We start from the raw sequence: 22,151 nt of genomic DNA, 5'->3' as shown, positions 1-22,151 counted from the left end.
TGCTAATTTCTGGATTACATTTTGAAAAGCAGGACACTACAGCATCTGATACAGCACTCAGCTGTCACTCAAGAATGCTGGGATGCAATTATGGGTGATGTTTAGGTGCTTCTGGATCAGCTCACTCTGCCCTTGGTGATTTAAACTTAAATCACAGTGACATTGTTCTCCTACACGCTGACTAATAAGGAAGTACAAACCTCTGCAGATCTTTGTATGTACTTAGAGCCTGGGAAGGTCTAAAACATACTGTGGGGATCTTTTCTGGGAAGTAGCATTGGGAATGCCCAACATCTGACATAAAAACAAACATATAAACAAATAGTTCCACATGTAATTAGAAATAAGACATAAAAACAATGGCTTCCACACCACTCAGATGTTTCCTTCTGGGAAAATCTGACATGTGTGAAGACAGCACAGAGGCAGTACATCTGGGATCATGAACTCACGGGCAGTAAGAACAAAACGTCCCCTTACGATACCTCTATTCATCAGTACTTTGGTGAGGTGGAGACTCAGACCCATCCATAATGGGCGAGTTTTCTGTTGCTTCTCTGAACAAAGGAAAGCAGAAGGAGGAAGAGAAGAGAGGTCATGTTAAAGGGAGGAATCGACACGCACATGATTAGTAGCTTATTAATACCTTGGAAAGACCCGCTGATTGTACACCCCAGTGTTAGTAAGGAGTCATGCAGAACTTTCAGTCCCCATAATTTTAGTTGTGTTAGGAAGGCAGGCATTGGTACATTTTACCCATGGTCTCATTTTTACATCATTAGTGATATGTTATTGTCCATTATTGATATTGTTCATTAATGATAATTCGGTTCAATCTGGCAAAATGGTTTATTTCAGGACCAAAATATCTTTTTGTTTCCAATTTCCTTGAGTCCTCACTAGCTATATATGGTGAATCAGGCACATTTCAAGACCAACTTACATGAGTAGGCATGTGAGAGTGCTCATGAATTTCAGAGCCTGTTGTCAAAATAATATAATATATTTGGAAGAGGTGAGACTGGGCATGATCCAGAAACTTTGGAGGATCCAGAGAGGCATACTGAGATCTGAAGCTCTCTATCTGAATAAGGTGGTTTAGCCACTGGAGGCATGTACACAGTGTGTCATTCTTTCATGAATTAATCTTGGGGATATGCTTGCACTCTCAGCCCTGCAATGGCTGTCTAGATACAGGCTAGAGCTGGGCTGAGTATGTCATGGAAGTGAATGTTAGTGATCAGTAATTAAGATGGGGTAGCTACTGCCAAAAGGCTGATAAGTAGGAATGGTCACAAGAACACTGTAATTGGGATTATAGTCTCTTAATTCCAAAGGAATAAGAGGCAGCATGGGATAGCAGTGGGTGTCAAACTTGAGTGTGCTTAAAGAACACCTGGAATGCTTGTTAAAACACAGTCTCTAGAGCCCACCCCAGAGTTTCCAGTTCAGCAAGCTCCCCTTGAGCCCAAGAATGTGCATTTCTGACAAATCAGAGGAGGCTTACGCTGCTGGTCTAGAGGGTCCACATTTTCAGACAATTTTTCATTTTCCACCACTGGCATTGTGGAGAAAAGACAGGATTTGAGGGTCACAGCTGCAGCTGTGTGACTTTGGGCCAAGCACTTCTTTTCTCTGAGCCTAGTCTGTAAAATCAATAGATCCAGATCTTCTCCTTGCCAGGGTGCAGCACATAAACATTAGAAGAAGCTCCCAGCCTTTGAGTACACAGCAAGCACTCAATAAGTGTTAGCTCTGCCTTTCCACATCAAAACCAAGCTCCAGGAAGCCTGGCATAAAATCATTACAGATAAACAGGCAGCAACAAAAATGCCAACCACAGGGATCTGAGATTTGGCCACCAGAGCCAATGGCAAGACTGGTTTTCTTGCGATTCAGCTCACAGATGACGGTCAAATTTTTCCAGATGTCCTCACCAATGCTCTAGCAAACCAGAAACTGTGGATTAAGCTGGACATGGGATTCCCCTTGCTCCTCTAACCAACAAATATTAAGAGACAATGGCTTAGGAGACAGGGGAGACAGCAGGTGAAAAAGCAGGTTACCTGTACCTGTGGGACCTCTGGTAGATAATGACAGCTTTACTGGCTACATATTGTAGCATTCTAGGCCTATGTTTAAAGCTACAAAAGGAACTGAATTCTGGTTGCATGTATTTTGCCGTGGGCAGTTTCTATTTAAAGGTTTCAAGGTACCCAATCACCTTTGTTGTCCGGTGTTTGGCCTGGACAGAAGCCTGTTTCTTAAGATGCATCCTGTTATTAAGATAGTGAATACACTGAGAAGCATGTGAAACACCTGGCCTGGTATATACCATAGGGCCTTCTCTAACTCTTCTTCTCCCTCACTCTTTTTTTTTTTTTTTTTTTTTGTGGCACTGGAGATTGAAGCCAGGTGTACTCAATCACTGAGCTACATCCCCAACCCTTTTTATTTTTCCTTTTGAGACAGCGTCTTGCTAAATTCCCATCTGATCTCAATCTTGTGATCCTCCTATCTCAGCCTCCTGAGTTGGTAGGAAAACAGACATGTACCACTGCACCTGGCTCTCCTCTGACATTTTTGCCTGGCATTTTGAGTCATCCTGGGTATCAACTAAACCCAAATCAAATCTTGTCTGGAATCCTGACCAAAGAAATACAATCCTACTTTCTTCCGCCTCCCCATGTCCTGGGGATCACTACCTACTTTAAAAGAGACCATACTAACTTCACTCCTAAAAGAGGGCCATGAAGTGGGGTAGAAGGTGATAGCAAGTCATGGGGCTTCTTTGGCAAGGAAGCAGTTTCCCAGTAATGTGCTCCCATCATTGGTTGATGATATAGCTTTATGTCACTAAGACTTTACACAGATGACAAGTCTTCCTAGCTGACAAGTCAGGAACCTGGAAGAAGAACCAGGTTAAAGGACTGGAAGGAGAACTCACCCAGTCTGCCAGGTTAGGATGTGGTGGGGACTGCTTGGGGGGGTGGCTCCGATTTCACTTGACGGTGTTGAGCTTCTCTGGCTTTGAGGTAAGGCAGCTGTATGTGGGTGACATGGGAAAGACGGAGAAGATGGGTCAGACCTGATAAGGGTGCTTAGGGGTCACAATTAGCAGGGATGCAGGACATGACCCCACAGTAGGGTCTCAGTGACCCGATGGCAGTCACAGTGGGGAAACATCTCTGTTGCCCCCACTCCTGCATCCCGCTGATGCATTTTCTCCCCTAAACCATGCATTTCCATTCTGACTCAGGCTGACCTGGTATCCTAGGTCCCAACCTCAGACTCCTCAGTCTTTTGAGGGAGAACTGGGCAAGGCTAGTGCAGAAAGAGCTGATTTCTCTGGAGAGCAGAGAGATACAGCTCAGAGCATTCTCAGATGTGGCCCCAGTGTAAAGATGATGCTCCCCTCTATGACAGAACCTCCAGAAAGTTCTCTGAGCCTGCTCTCTCTGCTGTTTCAGGCTCACCATTTGCTATTTTAGTACCCTTCAAAACAGGCAGAACTTTTACTCATCCATACCTGACTACTGAGAGTTTGTTGATGTGGACAACACAAGTCTAATTGGGAGAATTCAACAGGAGTAAATCCTACTTAGATGCATCCTTTGCTTTCCTGGGAACAGAATCCTTTTCTTCAGTCAACCTTAGATACAGCTTGTTATGGTTTAGATATGAGGCGTCCCCTGCCCCCTTCCCTTTCCCCCCAAGGCTCAAGTGTGGAACAATGCAAGAAAGCTTAGAGATGAAATGTTTGGGTTATGAGAGTCTTAATCTAATCATCAGATTAATCCCCTGATAGGGATTAATTGAGTTGTGAGTGTAGGTAGGTAGGTTGTGGCTGGAGGAGGACGGTCACTGGGGGTGTTCTTGGGGTATATATTGTATAAACTGAGCTTAGACCATCTCTTTACTTCTTGGTGCCATGTCCTCAGCTGCTTTCCTCAACCACACCATTCTGCCATGATGCTTTGCCATGATTTGGGCCCAGAGCAATGGAATTGGCCATCTTTGAACCAAGACTTCTGAAACTGTGAGCCCCCAAATAAACTTTTATTCTTCTAAAATTGTTCCAGTCAAGTCTTTTGGTCTCAGTTTTGAAAAAAGCTAAAACACAGCTTCCTAAATGTTTTCAGCCTAAAATATGTTCCAAAAGATCTACCTAATCTCTTTAAGTAAAGCAGATCTACTAGATGAGCACTACATTTTTGATATAAAACATAAGCACTCCTACCCATTGACATTTACAAAAGGCCAGAACTAAGGGTCACGGACAATCATGCCCTAAATAGTACATGTAATGTGTCCATTGCCAAAACTTGCCTAGGAAGTCAATGGTAAATTTCACTGGGTCAATTTTACAGACCAAGGAACATGAAGAAAGTTGTAGGATGTTGGAATCCATGGGATGCTTGTGATTACTGCAATCATTTTTATTCTGGTCTCTGAAGTTTGTCATATGACCAATGTACCCTAATAACTGAGCCACTGAGGGGGATATGGAAGTAGAATGCAGAAGCCTGGCATACCTGAACAGCCAATTCTTCCACTTTGCCCTGGTCTCTTCCAGGCTCCAAGAATCTCCTTCAGTCCCCAAAGATGATCCTCCCCACTATTATCCTACTTAAGCAAGTCAGTCCTTGACTTGGAGCTCTCCTCCTGTTTGTGCTCTCATTTTACTCTTGCAGTGTTTATCACTTCTGTCTCAAAATCCTCTTCCACTTTCTTTGCCTACAAGTCAGGGGGAGGCAGAACCTCTTGTCACCCTGTTTCTGAGTGGTGCAAGTATGCAAACAAGTACATGACCCATGAGGCACATGGTCACTGATGGACCAGTGATGATTATTATCACCATTATTATTTCTTTAAATTTTTTTTTAGTCATAGGTGAACACAATATCTTTATTTTTATGTGGTGCTAGGATTGAACCCAGTGCTTCACATGTGCTAGGCAAGTGCTCTACCAGAGTCACAACCCCAGCCCTCACCATTATTATTTCTTAGAGTAACTTCTGAAACTTGTTAAAGGAAAGAATGGTTTCTTCCATTTTTACTCCATTCAGTACTGCTCAATGCTCTGAGTACAAAAATATAAAGCAAACCTTGGTTTATGGAATTTTTCAGTAGTACTATAAAGGGGACTGAGAGCACTTTATAAAAATTACTTTGCAGCTATATCATAACATAGAAATGGGAAAGCCAGAAGCAGTCGAGAGGTATTCATTTAGATATCCATATCAAATTCAGAGCACAGAGCACTTCTTTCCTAAGCCAATTTATCCCCTCCTGGGAGGCACTAGCAGGAATCTCTAGGCTGCAAGACCCAAGTCCATCCCCCACCCAACTTTCCTTTGTAGGGATATAAAGAGGCGCTTTGGCTGGATAAACTCTGAGAAACCACGTCACATAACTTTCTCAGATGTCTGTCCTTACAAGAAAGTGGCTGGAGGAATGATTTGCCCCTCAGCTAAGGAAGCAGAGGGAAAGTAGATCCAGTCCACTATGGAAGGTCAGATTTCCTTTATTCTGCAAGACCAGGGTTAGAATGGGAGAGTCCCGCAGACTGTAGGTCTCCTACATCTGACAGCAAGGTGACCAGAATTAATGATTCCTTCCCCACTGTGAGGTCTAAGGAGATCTCCTGGTAGTTGGCACCCAGATCCACCCTGCTGTCCCTCTCACCTGACGTGGCCTTGCACATCTGGGGCATCCTGGTGACCCTGCTGTGCGCCACAAAGGTGCTCTGGGAGGAGGTGCTGTACTGCGAGCCACTGTCGGAGGAGGTGGAGCTGGTGTGCGACAGGCGGCTGTGCTCCTTGTGCGAGGCTGTGGAGCGCTGGTACCACTGGCGCAGCTCATCCGACACGGCGGCCCGGCCCGCGCCCTTGTCGTGGGAGCCCTCGCGGCCCAGTGACGGAGTCCTTAAGATCTGCGAGCGCGACGGCGTCAGGCGGCCCGCGTCGCCCTCATCTCCGCCACCGCGCCAGCTCTCCTTGAACAGGCCACCAGCCGTGTAGGAATTGGAGGTCTTAAATTGCGCCTTGACGCTGTAGTGGCCCTCCTGGTCGCTCTCCAGGCTGCGCACCACCACGGGCGTGGCGCTTCCCTCGATGTACAGTGGGTACTCCTTGATGCGGTACTGCGAGCTGGGCTGGCTCTGACTGTGCAGGTACACGCCACCGCCCGCAGCCGCGCCCCCCGGCCCCGCAGCGCCACCGCGCGCGGCCAGGTTGGGCATGCTGCCCGAGCTCGCCGAGCCCAGCGCGCCCGCCGCCCGCTGCCGCTGCCGCTGCCGCTGGCGCGCCTTGGACGGCGAGTCCTCTGCCAGCGTCGAGTAGTTGGCATTCATCTGCGCCGGGTAGTAGTGCTCTGAGCTCGAGTGGCTGGTGCACGATGAACAGTCGTCCATGGGGTCTGAGCCATTGCTGCTACGAGTCCGCGGGGTGTAGAAGTCGGGGCTCCCCGTGTCGTTCTCCGAGCCCAGGAGCTTGCCCTGGGACTCCAAGCTGGAGCTCCGGTGCCTAAAGTGCAATGCGAGGCTGTGCAGTCGCGTGGGGCTGATGTCCACGGACCTGCAGGGAGACGCGGGCTTGGTCTGGGAGTCTCTAGAGGAAAGGGTGCCAAGGAGGCCGCTCCACTCATTGTACTTAGGAGGCACAGAGCATACGCAGGCTCAGAGGGCCCAGCAAAGGGAGTCTAGGAAATTGGGATTACCTAGGCAGGGTTGCCCTAGAAATCCACGTGCTTCTCCAGTTTGCACCTGAATAAGGAACTGCTGATACCGGGAGGTGGGGCCAGGAATCAGCTTTGAATTCCCAGTGGGAGGTGGGACTGCCCTAGGACTCACACAAGGGCTTCCTCCAACGTTCTGAGCTTTAAAACATTTTTATTTTTTAAAGGTCGGAAGGGATTCTGTAGATACAGGCAATACCAAAGAATCACTATTTTAAGTATTATGTTGAACTCTATAAACCCTCTTGTTGGTTTAAAAAAAAAAAAAGTCCAACAGAAGCCCTTTCATGTGGTTTAACCAAATGTTACCATGAAACTCACATGAATGGATATTCATTTCCTGTGAAGATGCTAAAGTGGAGGATCCATGGAACACCAAAACCCTTAAAAATGTAAGATGCAAATTATACTATTACTTTGTCTATGATTCATTCTGCTTATTTGAGTTCACACTATAATTATCCATCAGTATCACTGGGCAAATGATGGGATTTACAGGTGAAATTTCACCTTGGCCATGTACAGGCAGAGGTGAGTTCTTGTTCTGTCACTAGGGTAGAACTGGAAGTCTCCACCAAGTGGCTTTTCCACAGTTTTTAGAAAATGAATGTGTGATTCATGAAAGCCTAATTTTTGCCTGTTTCTTTTGCTCTTCACAAATTTACATTTTGAGGCCTTAAAGGAAGTACCAAATAAATTTAGGGCTTGGCAAAAAGATACATGAGGATTATCAAATGAAGAACTTCCATCAGTACACAGTTGTTCTGGTCCCTGCTCTTCCTAGGCCACCCTGGCTATCCTGTCCTTCCTCTGCTTCCACTGATAAAGCTCAGTCCTCCTTGACTGTCTCCAGGAGCCTGGGGACTCTCCAGTAGTCTCCACATGTTAGCGTGTGGACAATGGGCTCTAACTTCAGTTACACTAAAGTAAGCTCACTGCTGCCAGCTGTTTATTCTGCTTCATTTAGAGAGAACCTGCCTAACCGTTTCAGGCCTTATTCTACCTCACCTGGCATTTGGGCTAATTGGGCCAGGGATGCTTTATTGTACGAAGGAAGGGCTGGTCCAGGAAGGTGAGTGGACTGAAAGCCCAATGGACTCACCTTGTGGAATGGACGTAGTGGGGGCTTCGGACGCGCAGGTCTGGTGTGGATGGCATGCTAGACTGGGAGTTCCAGTGCGGGAGGCCGCGGATAGGACTGTTCTGTAAGGAGCTGCTTCCTCCTCCTGCTTCAGCGCAGCTTCCTGTGCTGGGGAAGCGCTTGTGGCTACTGAAAAACAAAGGAAGCCATGCTGACCCTTCCAGACTGCAGCACCTTTCCCCAGCAGTCTTAACTAGCTTGGGACATGGATCTTGGTGTGGGGAGAGTTTGCCAGGGCTCCCGGGCTTGCTCCTAAAGGTCTCTACTGTGGTCTTCAGCCTTTCCTCAAGCAGTGGGTGGGGGGCCTTGTCCCTGCTCCCCACACCTGCAGGCAATGTGAAATGAACACTCTCCTTCACCTTCTCTGTAATAGGTATAGTGTGACAATTCTGTCAAGCCCCTCTCCTTATGGTTTTGGTTTTCCAAGAGACAATTACCTGTCGGGGCACCCACTTGGAGCTTTATAGGGTGTAATTAAGGGAAATGAGAAAAACAGAGAAGTGGACCAAAAATGCCTTCCAAAAATGAAAAAAAAAAAAACCCTCTTTACAATATTAGCCAAGTAATGAGCTGATAATATTCAGCTCAGATTACAGCTGTTTGGCTCCAGAATTCTGTTGGAAGGTGGTTTAGGGTTCTGAACCACTTTGGGATTCCTATGAGTGGTCTCTCATTTGCCATTTTTTTTTTTTTTTTTGGAAGAGTGCTGCCTAAGATTTCCTAATTAATTCCTGTGGAATTTAACAACATTAGAGCCATCTGCCAACACATTGAGCTTGAGCCAAACCCTTTGGATAACATATCTGCACCTCAGGAGGGTCAGCAGCAGAGGGCGCTGTGAGAATAGCAAACCCTGGAAGGAGGAACTAGGTTGTGTTTTGGGATTTGTGGGTGCTATTTGGAATAGCCCTTGGATTCTCTCCAGATGTGGACAGTGACTTCATTTTTGGGTTTCACTACCCGACTCACCTAGAATGACCGTGAGAAGAGCGTTTCTTGACCTTCTCATAAGGCTCATCCAAAGAGGACTCACTCCACATTTTGGGCTTTATGGGTGACTTGTCATAGTCGTTGCGGTGATAGTGCATCTGCCTGAGTCCCTCCAGGGACTGGGGAGGAGGAGGCCTGTTGTGCGATGGTGGCCGAGGAGGAAGTCCCTTGTGAGGAGACTGTAAGGGGGATATTGTGCTGGTGACCTGAGAGTCTTCTGCACAGAGAAAAGACAGAGGAACTGAGCATGGATCATCCCTTCCACAAACTCTGAACCAGAGCCGGTACCCCAATGCCACCCACATCAGCACCTGGGAGGCGCACAAGCAAATAACACCTTTGATTCTCCCAGGCTGGCCTCATCATTCTCCCCTAGTTTCCAAGACAATGAGGCCAAGTCAAGCCAAACCAGAGTCAACCAAGCCTAAACTTCAAACAAAATTAAATGGGAAGAGAGGTGTTATTTTTATTAGTCACGAATAAAGTCTGAATTTTATTCAAGACCATTAACAGATGTTTGCTTTATACCAAACAGCATAATGCAGTTATCACTTATTATATTGCAACTTTTTCTCTCTTTTTTTTTGGTATTAGGGATCAAACCCAGGGCTTACACAATTGCTAGGCATGTGCTGTACTACTGAGCTAAATCCTGGGACCTGTTACTTTTCTTTCACAAGACATTAAGTGTCTGATAGGCTTTGAAGCAATTTGAGCTCCATGAAAATTTTGTTGGCTCTATTCACTGCTAAGTCCTTAGGGCCATGAATGACAGCTGACACACAGTAAGTGCTCAATAAGCAGTTGTTGGAGATTTAAAAATGAATGTAAATATATCTATCAAGTGTAATTATATACTGTGGATCTGGGTATCTACTCTCTGCTTTTTATGCCCCCTGAATTACCTATATTCTCTTTTAATTTGTTCTGAGGAAACTGGTGGTGGTGGGGGGGAGTTAAACCCACAGATGTTCTACCATTGAACTACATCCCTAGTGTTTTCTGATTTTTACTTTGAGACATTATCTTGCTAAGTTGCCCAGGCTGGCCTTGAACATATGATCTTCTTGCCTCAGCCTCTCAAGTAGCTGGAATCACAGGTGTGCACCACTGTACCTGGTATGTTCTGATTACTTTGAATGTTGGAACTGCTTTGAATTTTCTTGGAAGGGGAGGGGATAAATTTTTCCCAGCCTTCAGGGAGTAATAACACTGTGCTAGAAGAGTTTTGGAGAATGCAGATATGGTTGGGGAGGAACTGCTGGAAGGGAACCGGGCAGTGGACAGGTGGTAGACGGACAGAGGAGGAAGGAAAGAACTTGAGCTAAGGCGTGGGTGCAAGCACAGTGGGTGCGAGCAGCAGGGGCCACCCAGGGGCAGCAGCAACTGGTGAGAAGAGCAAAGGGAGCAAGGGAGGCAATCTTGGAGGTATAACAGACCCACTGTGTGAATATACTCACTGTGGACACACCACAATGAGCATCGAGCCCGGCTGTGGGGGCCTTGAGTTTCAAAGGTGCTGGGATTTGGTCTGCAAGCCACCAGAAACCTTTTCCACATCTTGAGCACAGATGTGTCAGGATGAAGATACTACTTTAGAACTATTCACCTGGCAGGTTCGGCCTCAGAAAAGGCAGGATGAGGGACTTGGAAGGACCACTGAAGAGGTCTGGTGATGAGAACCTGGGGCAGGGTGGCATTGAGAGGGGAGGGGAGGAGCTGCTCGGCGGTTGCTGGGAAGGGAGGGGAACTGGAGGGGGAACCCCAGCAACCTTTTGTGTACCCCTTACATCCACTTTGAACTATTCATCTTTTTATAGCTTAATTCTCAACCTCTCAACCTTGAAGCCTGGATGTCTGTGATGTTTCCATTCTTTCTATGTCCCTCCATTCAGAACAGGAAGAGTCCCTAGAAAGGAAGAGCCTGCAATGGGAGCAGGAGGCAGCAAGGGAGGCAATGACACCCCTCAGGAAGTCCAAAGTTCTGAGACATGGGGAAGAAACTATAATCATAGATGATATCTCCGAATTTTTCTAGCAACATTATCTATTGCTCTGGCAATATTACAAATTACAATATTACAATATAACAAAGGGTTTTCACTAACTCACTCTTGCTCCCTCCCCAGGAGTTTCTGGTATATCAGGGATCAACAACAGGACTGGGGTCTCTGATATTCAAAACAAGCCTCCCTGCTCCCTAAGAGCCCTGTGTCCTCCACACCCATATAATGAAGCAGACAATAAAAATATTATAATCTGATTCCTAATAGCAGGGCCAAGACAACTGGGTAAATAACTCACCAGACTCTCCCCACATCAAGAGCCATCATTATTATTATTGCAATTATCATTATTACTACCACTGGGTAGGCCTTTTATGTTTTCCATCTGAATAGCCACTTATCACTGCCTGCCTGAGGTTTTCCTAAAGGGTAAGAGAATTAACTGCCACTTAATATATTTCCATATAATTAATGCCCTTGCCTTCCAACATTTTGGTCTTAAATCCTCAAGAACATTCTCAGACATGGTCCTGTGTTTGGATTTCTTATTTCCAATGGAGATGGTGGTGGTGGTGGTGGTGGTGGTGGTGTAGGTTTGGGGATACAGTTCTGTTTTTCTAAGAATTGTCCAAGGAAATGTCCTGGTAACCACCAGGATTGAACAGTTCCATGGGAAATAATGAGGCAACTTGCAAGGTTGGCCAGGGGTCTGAAGGAGAATCAGGCCTCTGATTTTTACTATGGTCTCAGGAAGAGACAGAAGTTTGGTTTATTCTTTCCTATTAGCCCCAGATTTTCCCTGTGGGGTCACCCTCTAATTTGTGCTCCAACTCAATCTCCTCCATATATTATGAACATTCAAAAAGAAACTAGGCACAGGTTGTAGATTCTGTTTAGTTAAAAATGTGGTTTTGGCTGCTACAAAAGTGAAGCATCATTCGCTGAATATCACCTCAAATCTTAGGTCTGGGCCCCCGGAAATACTAAAATTCCAATAAACGTGTTTATGTAGCACCTTCGAGTCCCGACCAAATAGTGACTATCAAATGAGACAACTTGCAGGGAATCTGGCTGCCACCTCCACCTGGCAAAAGCCTCTATACAAGGCTGTGCCCACATGCATACACATTAATCCCAGCTTAATCTGCGATCCACCTTTTAAGGCAGGAAACAGAAAACCTACCGTCTTCAAGAACAAGGGCATCAGAGAGGGAGCTATCTTCACTGGCAATGTTTCCATCTGCAAGACAAAATAACAAAAGTCTATGATGTTAGCACATTCCCGAAACAAAGCCCTATCTGTAGGAGCAGAGTGTTTGCCACCCCCATATCCTCTTTCTAATCTGAAAGGACATGTACAATGTAATAAAAATGCTGTCGAGCATTTCTTTTGATAATTCCCATGGTGGGTCAATAGCTTATCCTCCCCACCCCTGACAATGCAATGTACTTCTATCTTTGTGTATTTTTGCTCTTGTTCCCGGAATACTGTGGTGCAGAGCAGCTTAATATCTAATACAAAGGCTGCCCAGCCTGGTTAAGCCACATCATTGTCCCAGCACAAACGCAGGGCATGTACTGACTAAACCAAAGGAAGTCAACTGCTATTTATTCCACAAATGTGAAACTAGGGTAGGAAACTTAACTTTGCTCGCATGGCAATAAATGGCTTCTCAATAAACTCCTGAAGTCATTAGCAAAGAAAACAAGCATGCTAAATACAGACTCCATCTCTCTAGACACCATTCAATTAAGAACACACCCAAGAGGGAGACAGTAAAATAATCCTCCCTCTTTCACCACTGGGGAAACTGAGGTGTACCCAGGAAGGGGGGGGGTTTGTCTGAAGTTTCTCTGATCTCCTGGCAAAGTGAGACCTCTCCCAGGTCTTCAGATTTCAAGTTTAGTGTTTTATCTCTTGAAATAAAAAAAAAAAAAAAACAAGCTATGCAGAACCGTATTTATGCCTAACTTAAGTGGGCCTTTGTGATGAGGGCCTAATTTCAACACACAAAAAGTAGATTCTTGAGCAATTAAAAAAAGAAAAAAAAAGCATGGAGTATAGCTTAGTGGTACAGCCATTTCCTAGCATGCGCCAAGGCTTGGATTCAGTCCTCAGCACTAGGGAAATTATCTTGCTAGGAGCAAGAAATTATCTTGCTAGGTGCCCATGGAATGTACCTATACATCCAGCAACTTGGGAGGCTGAGACAGGAGGATCGCAAATTCTAGGCCAACCTGAACAAGTCAGTGAGACACGTTCTCAAAATAATATAAAAAACTGAAAGGACCAGGGTTATAGTCCAGTGGCAGAATATGCCTGAGTTTAATCCTCAGTACTTGGGGGGGGGGGTGAAAAAACAAAACAAAACCCAAAGCTGAGGTGTGGACAGAAGGATACAGGAGTTGGCACAGATAATGATTTAAAAAGCAATTCTGTCAGCAGAACCAACAGAATAGCCCTCATTCAGGCAGACCTAAGAGTAGGCTTTCCTGTGGCCACCCAGCAAGATGGTCATTCCTGAACTGCCCTACCCAGTTGGGGCTCTGGATGCTTCTGTTGAGTTGGAACACCCCAAGTGCCTTCAGGGAGGCAGAAGGAAGTCTCAAAGGAAGCCTGAAATAGAGAAGGGCTGGCGAATTGCAGCTCTGTTGGGAGCAGGGAGTTACATGGTCCTGGCCAAGGAAGCAGGGTAAGGTAGAGAAGGATGGGCATTTCGAGATTCCCAGGGCAGAAAGAGTTCTTATAGCCAGCTCCTCCCTCCTCTCCCACTGGGAAGTCATTGTTTTCATATTCTTTGACAGATGTGAACAGCTAGGACTTTGGCCTTCTGTCATCTCAAGTATATCACTGCTTCCCGAGTAAGTCCACGGTTTTAGGTTGAAGATATATATATATATATATATATATTTGTGGTAAAATGTAAGTTGCATTGGATTCACCATTTTAATTGTTCAGTAAGTGGCATTAAGTGCATTCACACTGTTGTGTGACATCACTGCCAGTCATCTTCTGATTGGGTAACATTTTAATTCTCCAAACTGAAACACAGTACCCATTAAGTTACTGCTTAACTCCTCCTTCCCCTCAGCTCCTGGGAGCCTCTATTCTTCTTTCTAGAACCCGAAGTACTGCATTATTATTATTATTATTATTTATTTTTTTTAAAATTTTTATTTTTTGGTACTGGGGATTGAACTCAGAGGCACTTAACCACCGAGCCACACCCCCCCAACCAGTTTTCGTATTTTACTTAGAGAAAGGGCCTCACCAAGTTTCATATTCATCTGTCAAAGAATACGAAAACAATGACTTCCTAGTAGGAGAGGAAGGAGGTGCTGGCTGTAAGAACTCTTTCTGCCCTAGGAATTTAGAAATGCCCATTCTTCCCTACCTTACCCTGCTTCCTTGGCCAGGACCATGTTAACTTCCCGCTTCCAATAGGGCTGCCGTTAGTCAGCCCTTCTCTGTCTCAGACTTCCTTTGAGACTTCCTTCTGCCCCCTTGAAGGCACTTGGGGGTGTTACAGCTCAACTAAGTTGCTGAGGCTGGCTTTGAATTCACCATCCTCCTGCCTCAGCCTCCCCAGCCACTGGGATTACAGGTATGAGCCACTGTGCCTGGAAGCAGAAGTATTTTAAACATACATACACTAAGAAAGACTATTTAACATACATTTTTAAAAATTTGCTGATTTTTTTTTTTTTTAAAGAACTGTTACAGCTAGGGAGACTTGATGTTTGTTGATGGGTTTTTCTGGGTATTTTGTTTTAGAATTTACCAAACATTGTCACCTAAACTCCCAATCCTGATTGGAGTTCAAGGCAATCTGAGGGGACAAGTCCAGTCCTCCCAAATCATAGCTCTTTTGATAGCAACAGAATCAGCTTGATGGGGGCAAAGAATTGGAAGGGGGAGGTGGTCTGCAGGGCCTGGTTGAATATAGGAGACCCTGCTGCTGGGTACAGCCCATCCACCTTGCCTTTCACACTTGGGGAAGGTGATCAGGTCCCTCAGAATGGCAGAGCCTGAGCTAGCTCTAGGCTAGGTTGGACTAGCACAGTCAACTGGACTCAGCTCCTGCTGAGGGCTGCAATGTTGCCTTATGGCTGCAGTGTTGCCTTATGGAGCCATCAATAGTTGGGAATGAGGCTGCTTGTACAATGCTGTTCATCTGTGGAGCTAGATGTACTTGTTCACAGTGACTTGGTGTCACATCATTTCACAGGTGGACAATAAGGCACAGGATGGCTAAGCAGCCACTTAGGCCATGCAGGGAGCTGAGCCTAGGACCATGAGCAGATCTGCTGTCTGGTTCAGAGAGGCCTAGTGTGGGAGTGGGGCAGGGGCAACCTGGATGGCACTGACCGTCTATGACCAGCGAAGCCCTCTGGGTGGGTTTTTTCCCAGACTTGATGCGGTTCTCATTGATTGCATTTTCAATCTCCTGCAGCTTCTTCAGTGCATTCAGATAAGAGGTTTTTCTTTGTTTCTTCAGTTTTTTGCTGACATTGGGGTCACTGGCAAGGCGGCGGGCAGCTTCCGTAATCTGGGACTGAATTGCAAACTCTCGTTCCAGTCGTTCCAACTCGGCTTCCTGTGGGAGGGAAAGCTGTGGTTGACACTTGTTGGAGATGCTGAGCAGAGAGCCACCCATCCTCCCCATCCCTTGCCCAGGACCCCCCCCCCCCCCCCCGGCAAGGCTTGCTTGGTTTTATTTCACTGCCTCCAATAAGGTTCATGAACAGCAAGCCTTTGTGTCTATCTGGCTATCATTTCCTTCCCATTGGGGGCATAGGATGCAGCATTATTTCTAGAATCTTCCATGATTCTTCTCAGGTTTGCTTATATTGGTGCATCTCTTCCACTCACCCACATGTGCCTCTGTCTCACATATTTGTGCCTCACCCAAGTTGGGACAAACCCCACTCACCTATGTATTTGTAAACCCCTGCTGTCCCTCTCAGACCTATCTATTCATGGAAGCCCTGCTCAGGCTATGACATGACCCTCCATGAGGCACAGACAGTGAGTGATGGCGGAGCGAGTTTCCCCCCAGCTCCTTGGATGAGTTTCAGGGGTCTCCTCCTTCCTTCCCTCTTGGTTGGCTCCTTCCCACCTCTATCTCTTTCCCCCCAGAGTTCTAGTCCTGGGAGAAATGAAGTCCTGCATGTCAGATATAGCTGGAGGACCCAAACATGCTGTTCCCTGGATGGAGTGTTTGCTGCTGGCCTCTCTGGACAAGTCATCTTCTCTGCTGATGTACGTACACCAGCTGCTGAGGGAACAGGGAGGAGGCTGCTCATACATGTATTGAGAGCATTTGGGGGTGATGCACAATCCCTCCCAAAGTGTCAGTTTGTCTGTTTTTCTATTTCCCCTCTTTCCCAGTGAATCCCCTTCAACCAAAGCTAGCTCTAAGCAGCACATGTTCAGGCTCAGATCTGGAACTGTGGGCTGCTTGCTGTCTCACTGGTCCAGGGTCCAGCAACCTGGGCAGTACTCAGGCCTGCAAGAGAGGTGGGGTGAACTCTCTGACCCCATAGCTTATAAAACCCATGACCAAGGCCTCAGTGGCTCCTCCCAATACCCACAAGTGGCCAGGAAAGACCACGAATCTTGCCATAGGCAATCTGCAAAGTCTGACAAGAACTGATCTAACCAAGTAGGAGGAGATGGCCATGTTTGCTGGAATCAACAGATTTTTCTATTGCTTCTGGGCAAAATGTGCCAGGCTGGAGGCCTCACCAAAGACAACATTCCTCCTCTGATTTCATTTACTTTTGAGCACTGAAGCCTCAAGGGAGCAGGAACCAGGAGTAAGAGGAAAAGGTGAAGGCCAAATGGAACTATTTAGGGGATAATAAACTCCTTCCAGAGCTGGCTGGGAGGATATAGACATGGACTCCTGCCCGGGGCCTTGAAATGGGGACAAAGACCATTCTGTGACATTGGGCTCCACCAAGCAGCTGTTCCCAGGTGGTTACAATAGTCCTGGCCCAAGACACTGACCCTGAGTTTTGTGGGAGTCCAGGACAAATTTCAATACTAAGACAAGTACAAGGCTGCACGCCCACTCTGTGCAAATGGTTACATGAACAGGAAAGCAGGACACATTTCCAGGAGAAACTGAAGCAGTGAGAGCCAAGAGAGGTCTCTTCCTTCCCAGGGTAACTTTCCAGAGTTATCCTTTTATGCACTTAGGAAAGACAGTGGGCAGGGACAGGTAAGGGAGATGTGAGGCACATGGAGTTCTCAGGGCACAGAAGTCAGCTTCCACTGACAAGCAGAAACCACAGTGGAACCACAGGATGCCCAATGGGGTATAGAGCATTCACTAAAAATGGCGGTACTTTTTAAAGTTTAAGTGCCAGGTATCTGCTCTGTACCAAGGGGAGGTGAAGTTCTTGAGGCAAGTCTAAAGACCACTAGAATTTAAAATACACCTGGTCAGATGGCCTCCTAAGTGACACCTTTCCTCTGGCATTTCATCTCTATTTTGATCAACTGATTTTGGATGAGCATCAAGCAGACATTTGAGTACTCAGTGCCATGTTTTTCATATACGATCTCATTTAATCCTAGTAATAACCCAAGGATTTCGGCATCATGAATGTCATTTCACAGAAAAGGGAAGAGGCCTGGGTGAGTTTTCATTCTAGATGAAGCACTCAGGTGTGTGCACCAGGTCTCCCAGGGATCTGAAACTGCAAGTCTCAGGAGTGTCTTCAACATTGGCACCAGGGCACTTGGTCCCTCTCAGGGTTATATTCAGGAAGACACTTCCTGAACATGATCCTGAGCCTTGAAGGTAAAACCTGGCTTTTCACTTCTCTTGGACTGAACCTAGATACTTACTGGCTACTTTTTTAATTTCGTTATTTGTTTTCTCCCTAATTCTGAATTCTCCACCCCTGCCTCCATCAGTGTTCAGCTCCAAGAGGATAAAAATCTGTACTGAAATGAGGCTTCTCCAAACACAGGCAAGTGAGGCCAGGGCAGGGCAAGCAACTTGTTCATGTTTTTGTGGGGATTTTTGCAACCAAGCGAATTAGGGTCACATGAAGCATGCCCTCATTGCTCTTCCCTGGCTCATGAACTCCTTGCAATAGTAGACACTGCCTGTTTCCCTTCCTCTTTGGTGTTTTCTTCCACAGAGCACATGAGGCATGGCTCTGAGCAACAAAAGGCTGGGAGAACATTGAAAAGACAAGTATACATGAATGTATACTTGTTTGAGCCACTTTCAAAAGGTCTATAGTGTTCAGCAAACAACTTTAACAGAAATCCGATGTTTAAAGGCAAGCAAATTCATCCTGCCTCAGGAAGCCACATAGCCACTAACCAGCTCACTCAAGGTAAAAGGGAAGATGCTGGCCTTGGATAGCAATGAATTAAACAGTTACTGAGAACCTGGGAGCCCCTGGCTACTGGGAAAAATAAGACCAACACCAGCAAGGAAGAACACACCTCTCCTTTGGGCAGGACTTTCTGTTCATCCAACTTGAAGGCTGTGCCAATCCTTCTTCGAACAATGGGTGGTTCCTCCCCTGGATCCAGGGGATATTCAACTGGCAGCTTGCCGGTGAGCTCCTGCATATGTGAAATGGCATGTGGAGTGATTAGAAGCCAGAGTGGAGCACAGGCTTGTTTCCTTTCCAGGACACGCACACACATGCACACACTGCAACGCACAGATCACAAACATGAGCATTAAGCACTATGCCAAACAAGAGCTCATGAGATGAAATTCCATCTCTTTGAATGTCTTTGTGAGTCCTCCTTCCTTTACAGAATAGATGCACTTTGTGAAGTTTTTTTTCCCCCAAATCAATTTCTGTCAAGTAAACAAAAGTTCTATTGACTTTTGAAATGTTCTAATTTCATTAATTTGCTGATCTCATGAGCATCTTCTACGATACTCTTCTACTCTAAGCCCTGTGTTCCTTCCACTGTGTCAAACATTTCCTTTTAGATCTAAGTTTAAAATTTCTTTCAAATGAGTTGTTGTTGTTGTTGTTTCTTTTTAAAAGAGGAACAGTATCTATATAGATCTATATAGAAAATTCCAGAAAAGTGCATTATTACATAATTTAAAGGCTAACCTTGAAGAATAATTATTCTACTCAGGCCAGATACTCAAGAAACAGGCTAAGACACTAACCTGTATTCCATTAAGAGTTTTAGTAGAAATTGAAAATCTAAACTATTTTATTAGGCTACTAACTGAATCTATTGTGTATGTATTTTGGGCTTTGGAAATCTAACTATTGTGGGTACAATGACAGTGAATTTAGTTACCAGTCCCTCATAGTGACAGGGATCCTGGGTCAAGGCTGGGGGTCTGAGGCACAGTTCGGGATTAGAATTAGGCTCTGTTAGTGTGCTACACCTGGGCTGAATAGAGATCAGCTGGAGTCAGCAATGGACCCATGCAATGGAGGCTAGGCAGAAGCTTTAAGAAGTCACTTCCAGAGATTGGAGAAGGCTGGGAGAACCACTGCATTCCTTTGATGGCAAAATGGGCACATCCAGGCAAAGCCCAGCTCTGGCTTTGCAGCCCCAAATCAATGTAGATGCTGCACAAAGGCTCAGGGTGCTGCTTGGATAAAGAGGAGCCCAGAAGTGACTTCTCAGAACCCCTATCACCCACACAAATAGCTTTTTGTGCTCAGGAGCCTAGGCCTGATGGTCCAATGGCGGGAAAACCCAAATCCACCCCCAGACTCTTTCTTCCTCATTGTAAGCATTTTGGAGCACAGTGGCGACCATTTGAGTATGAACCACTGTGCAACATTCTCCCCTGTTCTTTTCTTTCTTTTTACAAAATGTGGTTCAAATATCTCCCAAGTAGTTATGTGTTTATTCAGCAACATTTTTCATCTGTTACCCTCAAAGTCTGCCTATAAATAATACAACCTTCTGCAGGATTTATATTGTTAGGACTTTCTTCTTAGTACCTTGAAATTTACAAAAGGGAGGGGGAGGTTGTTAACATTGCCATGGATTTATAACTCTAAAGTGTTTGTGGTTTTAAAATATATTTTAAAAATGAGGCTACTGATTTCTCACCATCTGCTTGAAGGTACAGGACTCAAGGTCTTGATTCTCCAGATATTTAATCTCATTTCGTCCGTAACCAGAGCCGCATGGCAGAGCAGTAATTTAAGGCACTGCTATGGGGCCTCGGCTTGGTTCCTTTCTTTATATTCTGCCAAAAGCTCCCGGTCTACTTCACTCTGGCTGCCCTGCTCCTGAGGGTCAAACAGTTCCTCCCTAGTCTTGAGCTGAGGGGGAGCCCTGTGTGAGTCCAGGAACCCAGCAGGAAACCCCAAGCCCTTTGTTACAGATGCATCAAGAGACTGGTGTGGTGGCTGAAGGAACAGACACTGACTTCTTGTTGGGTCCTTTCTTCTGCTTGAGTTCTGTTTTTTTTTTTTTTTTAAACAAAAACATAAAAAGCGGAAGCTTTGTTTTCCTTATTTTGCTTGTTTTTTTTTTTTTTAGAAGAAACAGTGAGACCTTAATAGCTCAAGAACCTCGCCCTGACACTTTCTTACATTTTTGAATGTGGACTCCCTGCTGGGCTGAGGGATTTTTCCTTTTTAAAAAAGTTTTGTTTTTTTAAAAACAAAACAAAACTTTACAAATTATTGAAGGCAGACACCAAAGCCCATATTTTTCAATCTTTCAAGCATATTCTTTATAAAAATGTTGCTAATATTAACAGTATCACATAGCACATTCCCCCAGCGAGGCCAAGTGCTTTCCTAAGATTTGCAATGGATTTGTGCTAATGTGGTTCTGCTTTGAGCAGGCTCCGGTTTAAATCAATCCAGACCATAATTAAGCCAAGTTGAAGTGTAATGTGATCTCACTCTGTGGCCCTTGTTTCATTCTTCCTGCTGCAAAGCATTATTATTTGGGGGAGGGGAACACTAAGTCTCTCAGACTTCATTTGGGAGCCTCTTTTATACTTCCTGTTCTGAACTGTTTACCAACAGAGCTCTTTGTCAAGTTATGTGGAGCACAAGCAGCCCCCACACTGTGTCCACGTACAAGCCTTTGCACACACACGTGCCCAGCAATGTGTATTATCCTCAAAAATGAGCTCTCAAACCCTGCTAGCAGAGAGTCATGACTAACAATCTTTACCATCTCTTAAGGTAGAGATGGACACTTAACAAACACAGAAGTGGCCTGCAAGAGACTATAGGCTTCTGAAAATTGAGACTAGCATAGATACAGGTTTGAGGGGACATTGCTTTACATAGGATTTAAACATATCACTAGACTAAAATTTGATTATTATTATTAATTTTTAAATAAAAGAGTTAAAGAAACAGCAGATCATGGGGTTTCAAGAGGACTACTGAACATCTGAAGGGACATCCTGGTTTCCCTGTTGACCCCCAATGATGTTTCATGATGTCCAAAGACAAACTGAAATATCCTCAAGGGAAGCATAACGTGCCTGGATAATAAATCCAAGCACAACCTTTTGGGAAGGTGGTGACAAGTCATTCTATTCAATAAGGTAATGTCACATAAGGAAGCGCTTTATAAACTGAGGTGTACCAGGCGTGGATAAGGGACTATTAGCATGACTTTCCACTTGGCCCCTGGTAGGGTCAGTCAACACCAACCTGACCTGCTGACGGTGTCCCCTGCACATGCTCCAGCTGTTTCTGACAAAGCTCATCATGGGGGTGTGGATGTTTTTAACCTTTGCAAGAACCCTCCCTGGGAGGCACTCTGCATGGTCCCCACCCTTGCCTTTTGTCCATACTTAGGAGCAGCAATGTCCCAGACAACACAGATTTAACTCTTACAGCTTCCCGGAGACACAGCCTCTTCAGTTCCTCCAGCCTCTGGCGCAGGGTTTCCTCCAGAGCCTCCTGCCTGGATTTCAAGGCGGCCAGCATGTCCTTCTTGGCTGACTGAGAGCTATCTGATTCCTGGGAACCTGTTAATAAACAGCAGGGTTACTGGGGCAGCCAACAGGGGGACACACATCTGGACTACTAATGAATTTAACTGGAGCCCATGCCGTGGATATGGGATTTACCCCAGGAATCAGAGGAGTCGGAAATAAAACAGGTGCTTGGAGTTTTCCACGTCTCAGGAGTAGATACCAGCAATGCATGGAATATATAGAACTCAGAGGCCTGCCAGGAAAGTCAACTCCATGAAAAAGAAGTCTGTCTTTCTCAATTATCTTGAGATAGCTCACACACCTGTTTTAATCTTACTAGCAAATTTTAATACACTTTGC

General features: G+C 45.5%; 1 protein-coding gene across 15 annotated transcripts in view; it reads right to left on the bottom strand.

Moving 5' to 3' along the window:
* The window catches only part of Frmd4a (FERM domain containing 4A), a 571,051-nt gene that overhangs the window by 8,117 nt on the left and 540,783 nt on the right, over positions 1-22,151 (bottom strand). For 7 of the 15 annotated variants that reach the window (XM_078023496.1, XM_040277346.2, XM_040277343.2 and 4 more), the window contains 8 exons: positions 21,709-21,842; positions 18,347-18,469; positions 15,245-15,473; positions 12,059-12,115; positions 8,849-9,086; positions 7,841-8,008; positions 5,689-6,611; positions 2,948-3,044 (listed from right to left, as the gene is read on the bottom strand). In XM_078023496.1, the coding sequence (XP_077879622.1) occupies positions 2,948-3,044; positions 5,689-6,611; positions 7,841-8,008; positions 8,849-9,086; positions 12,059-12,115; positions 15,245-15,473; positions 18,347-18,469; positions 21,709-21,842 (1,969 nt within the window). Of the gene's footprint in view, positions 1-452; positions 558-2,947; positions 3,045-5,688; positions 6,612-7,840; positions 8,009-8,848; positions 9,087-12,058; positions 12,116-15,244; positions 15,474-18,346; positions 18,470-21,708; positions 21,843-22,151 lie in introns of all 15 variants that reach the window. The other 8 variants (XM_021732425.3, XM_078023494.1, XM_021732424.3 and 5 more) reach the window with 6 other exon arrangements.

Source organism: Ictidomys tridecemlineatus, chromosome 10 (genome assembly GCF_052094955.1).
Source record: "Ictidomys tridecemlineatus isolate mIctTri1 chromosome 10, mIctTri1.hap1, whole genome shotgun sequence".
NCBI lineage: Eukaryota > Metazoa > Chordata > Mammalia > Rodentia > Sciuridae > Ictidomys > Ictidomys tridecemlineatus.
Note: the sequence above shows the minus strand (reverse complement) of the source record. Positions and strands in the feature narration are given on the sequence as shown.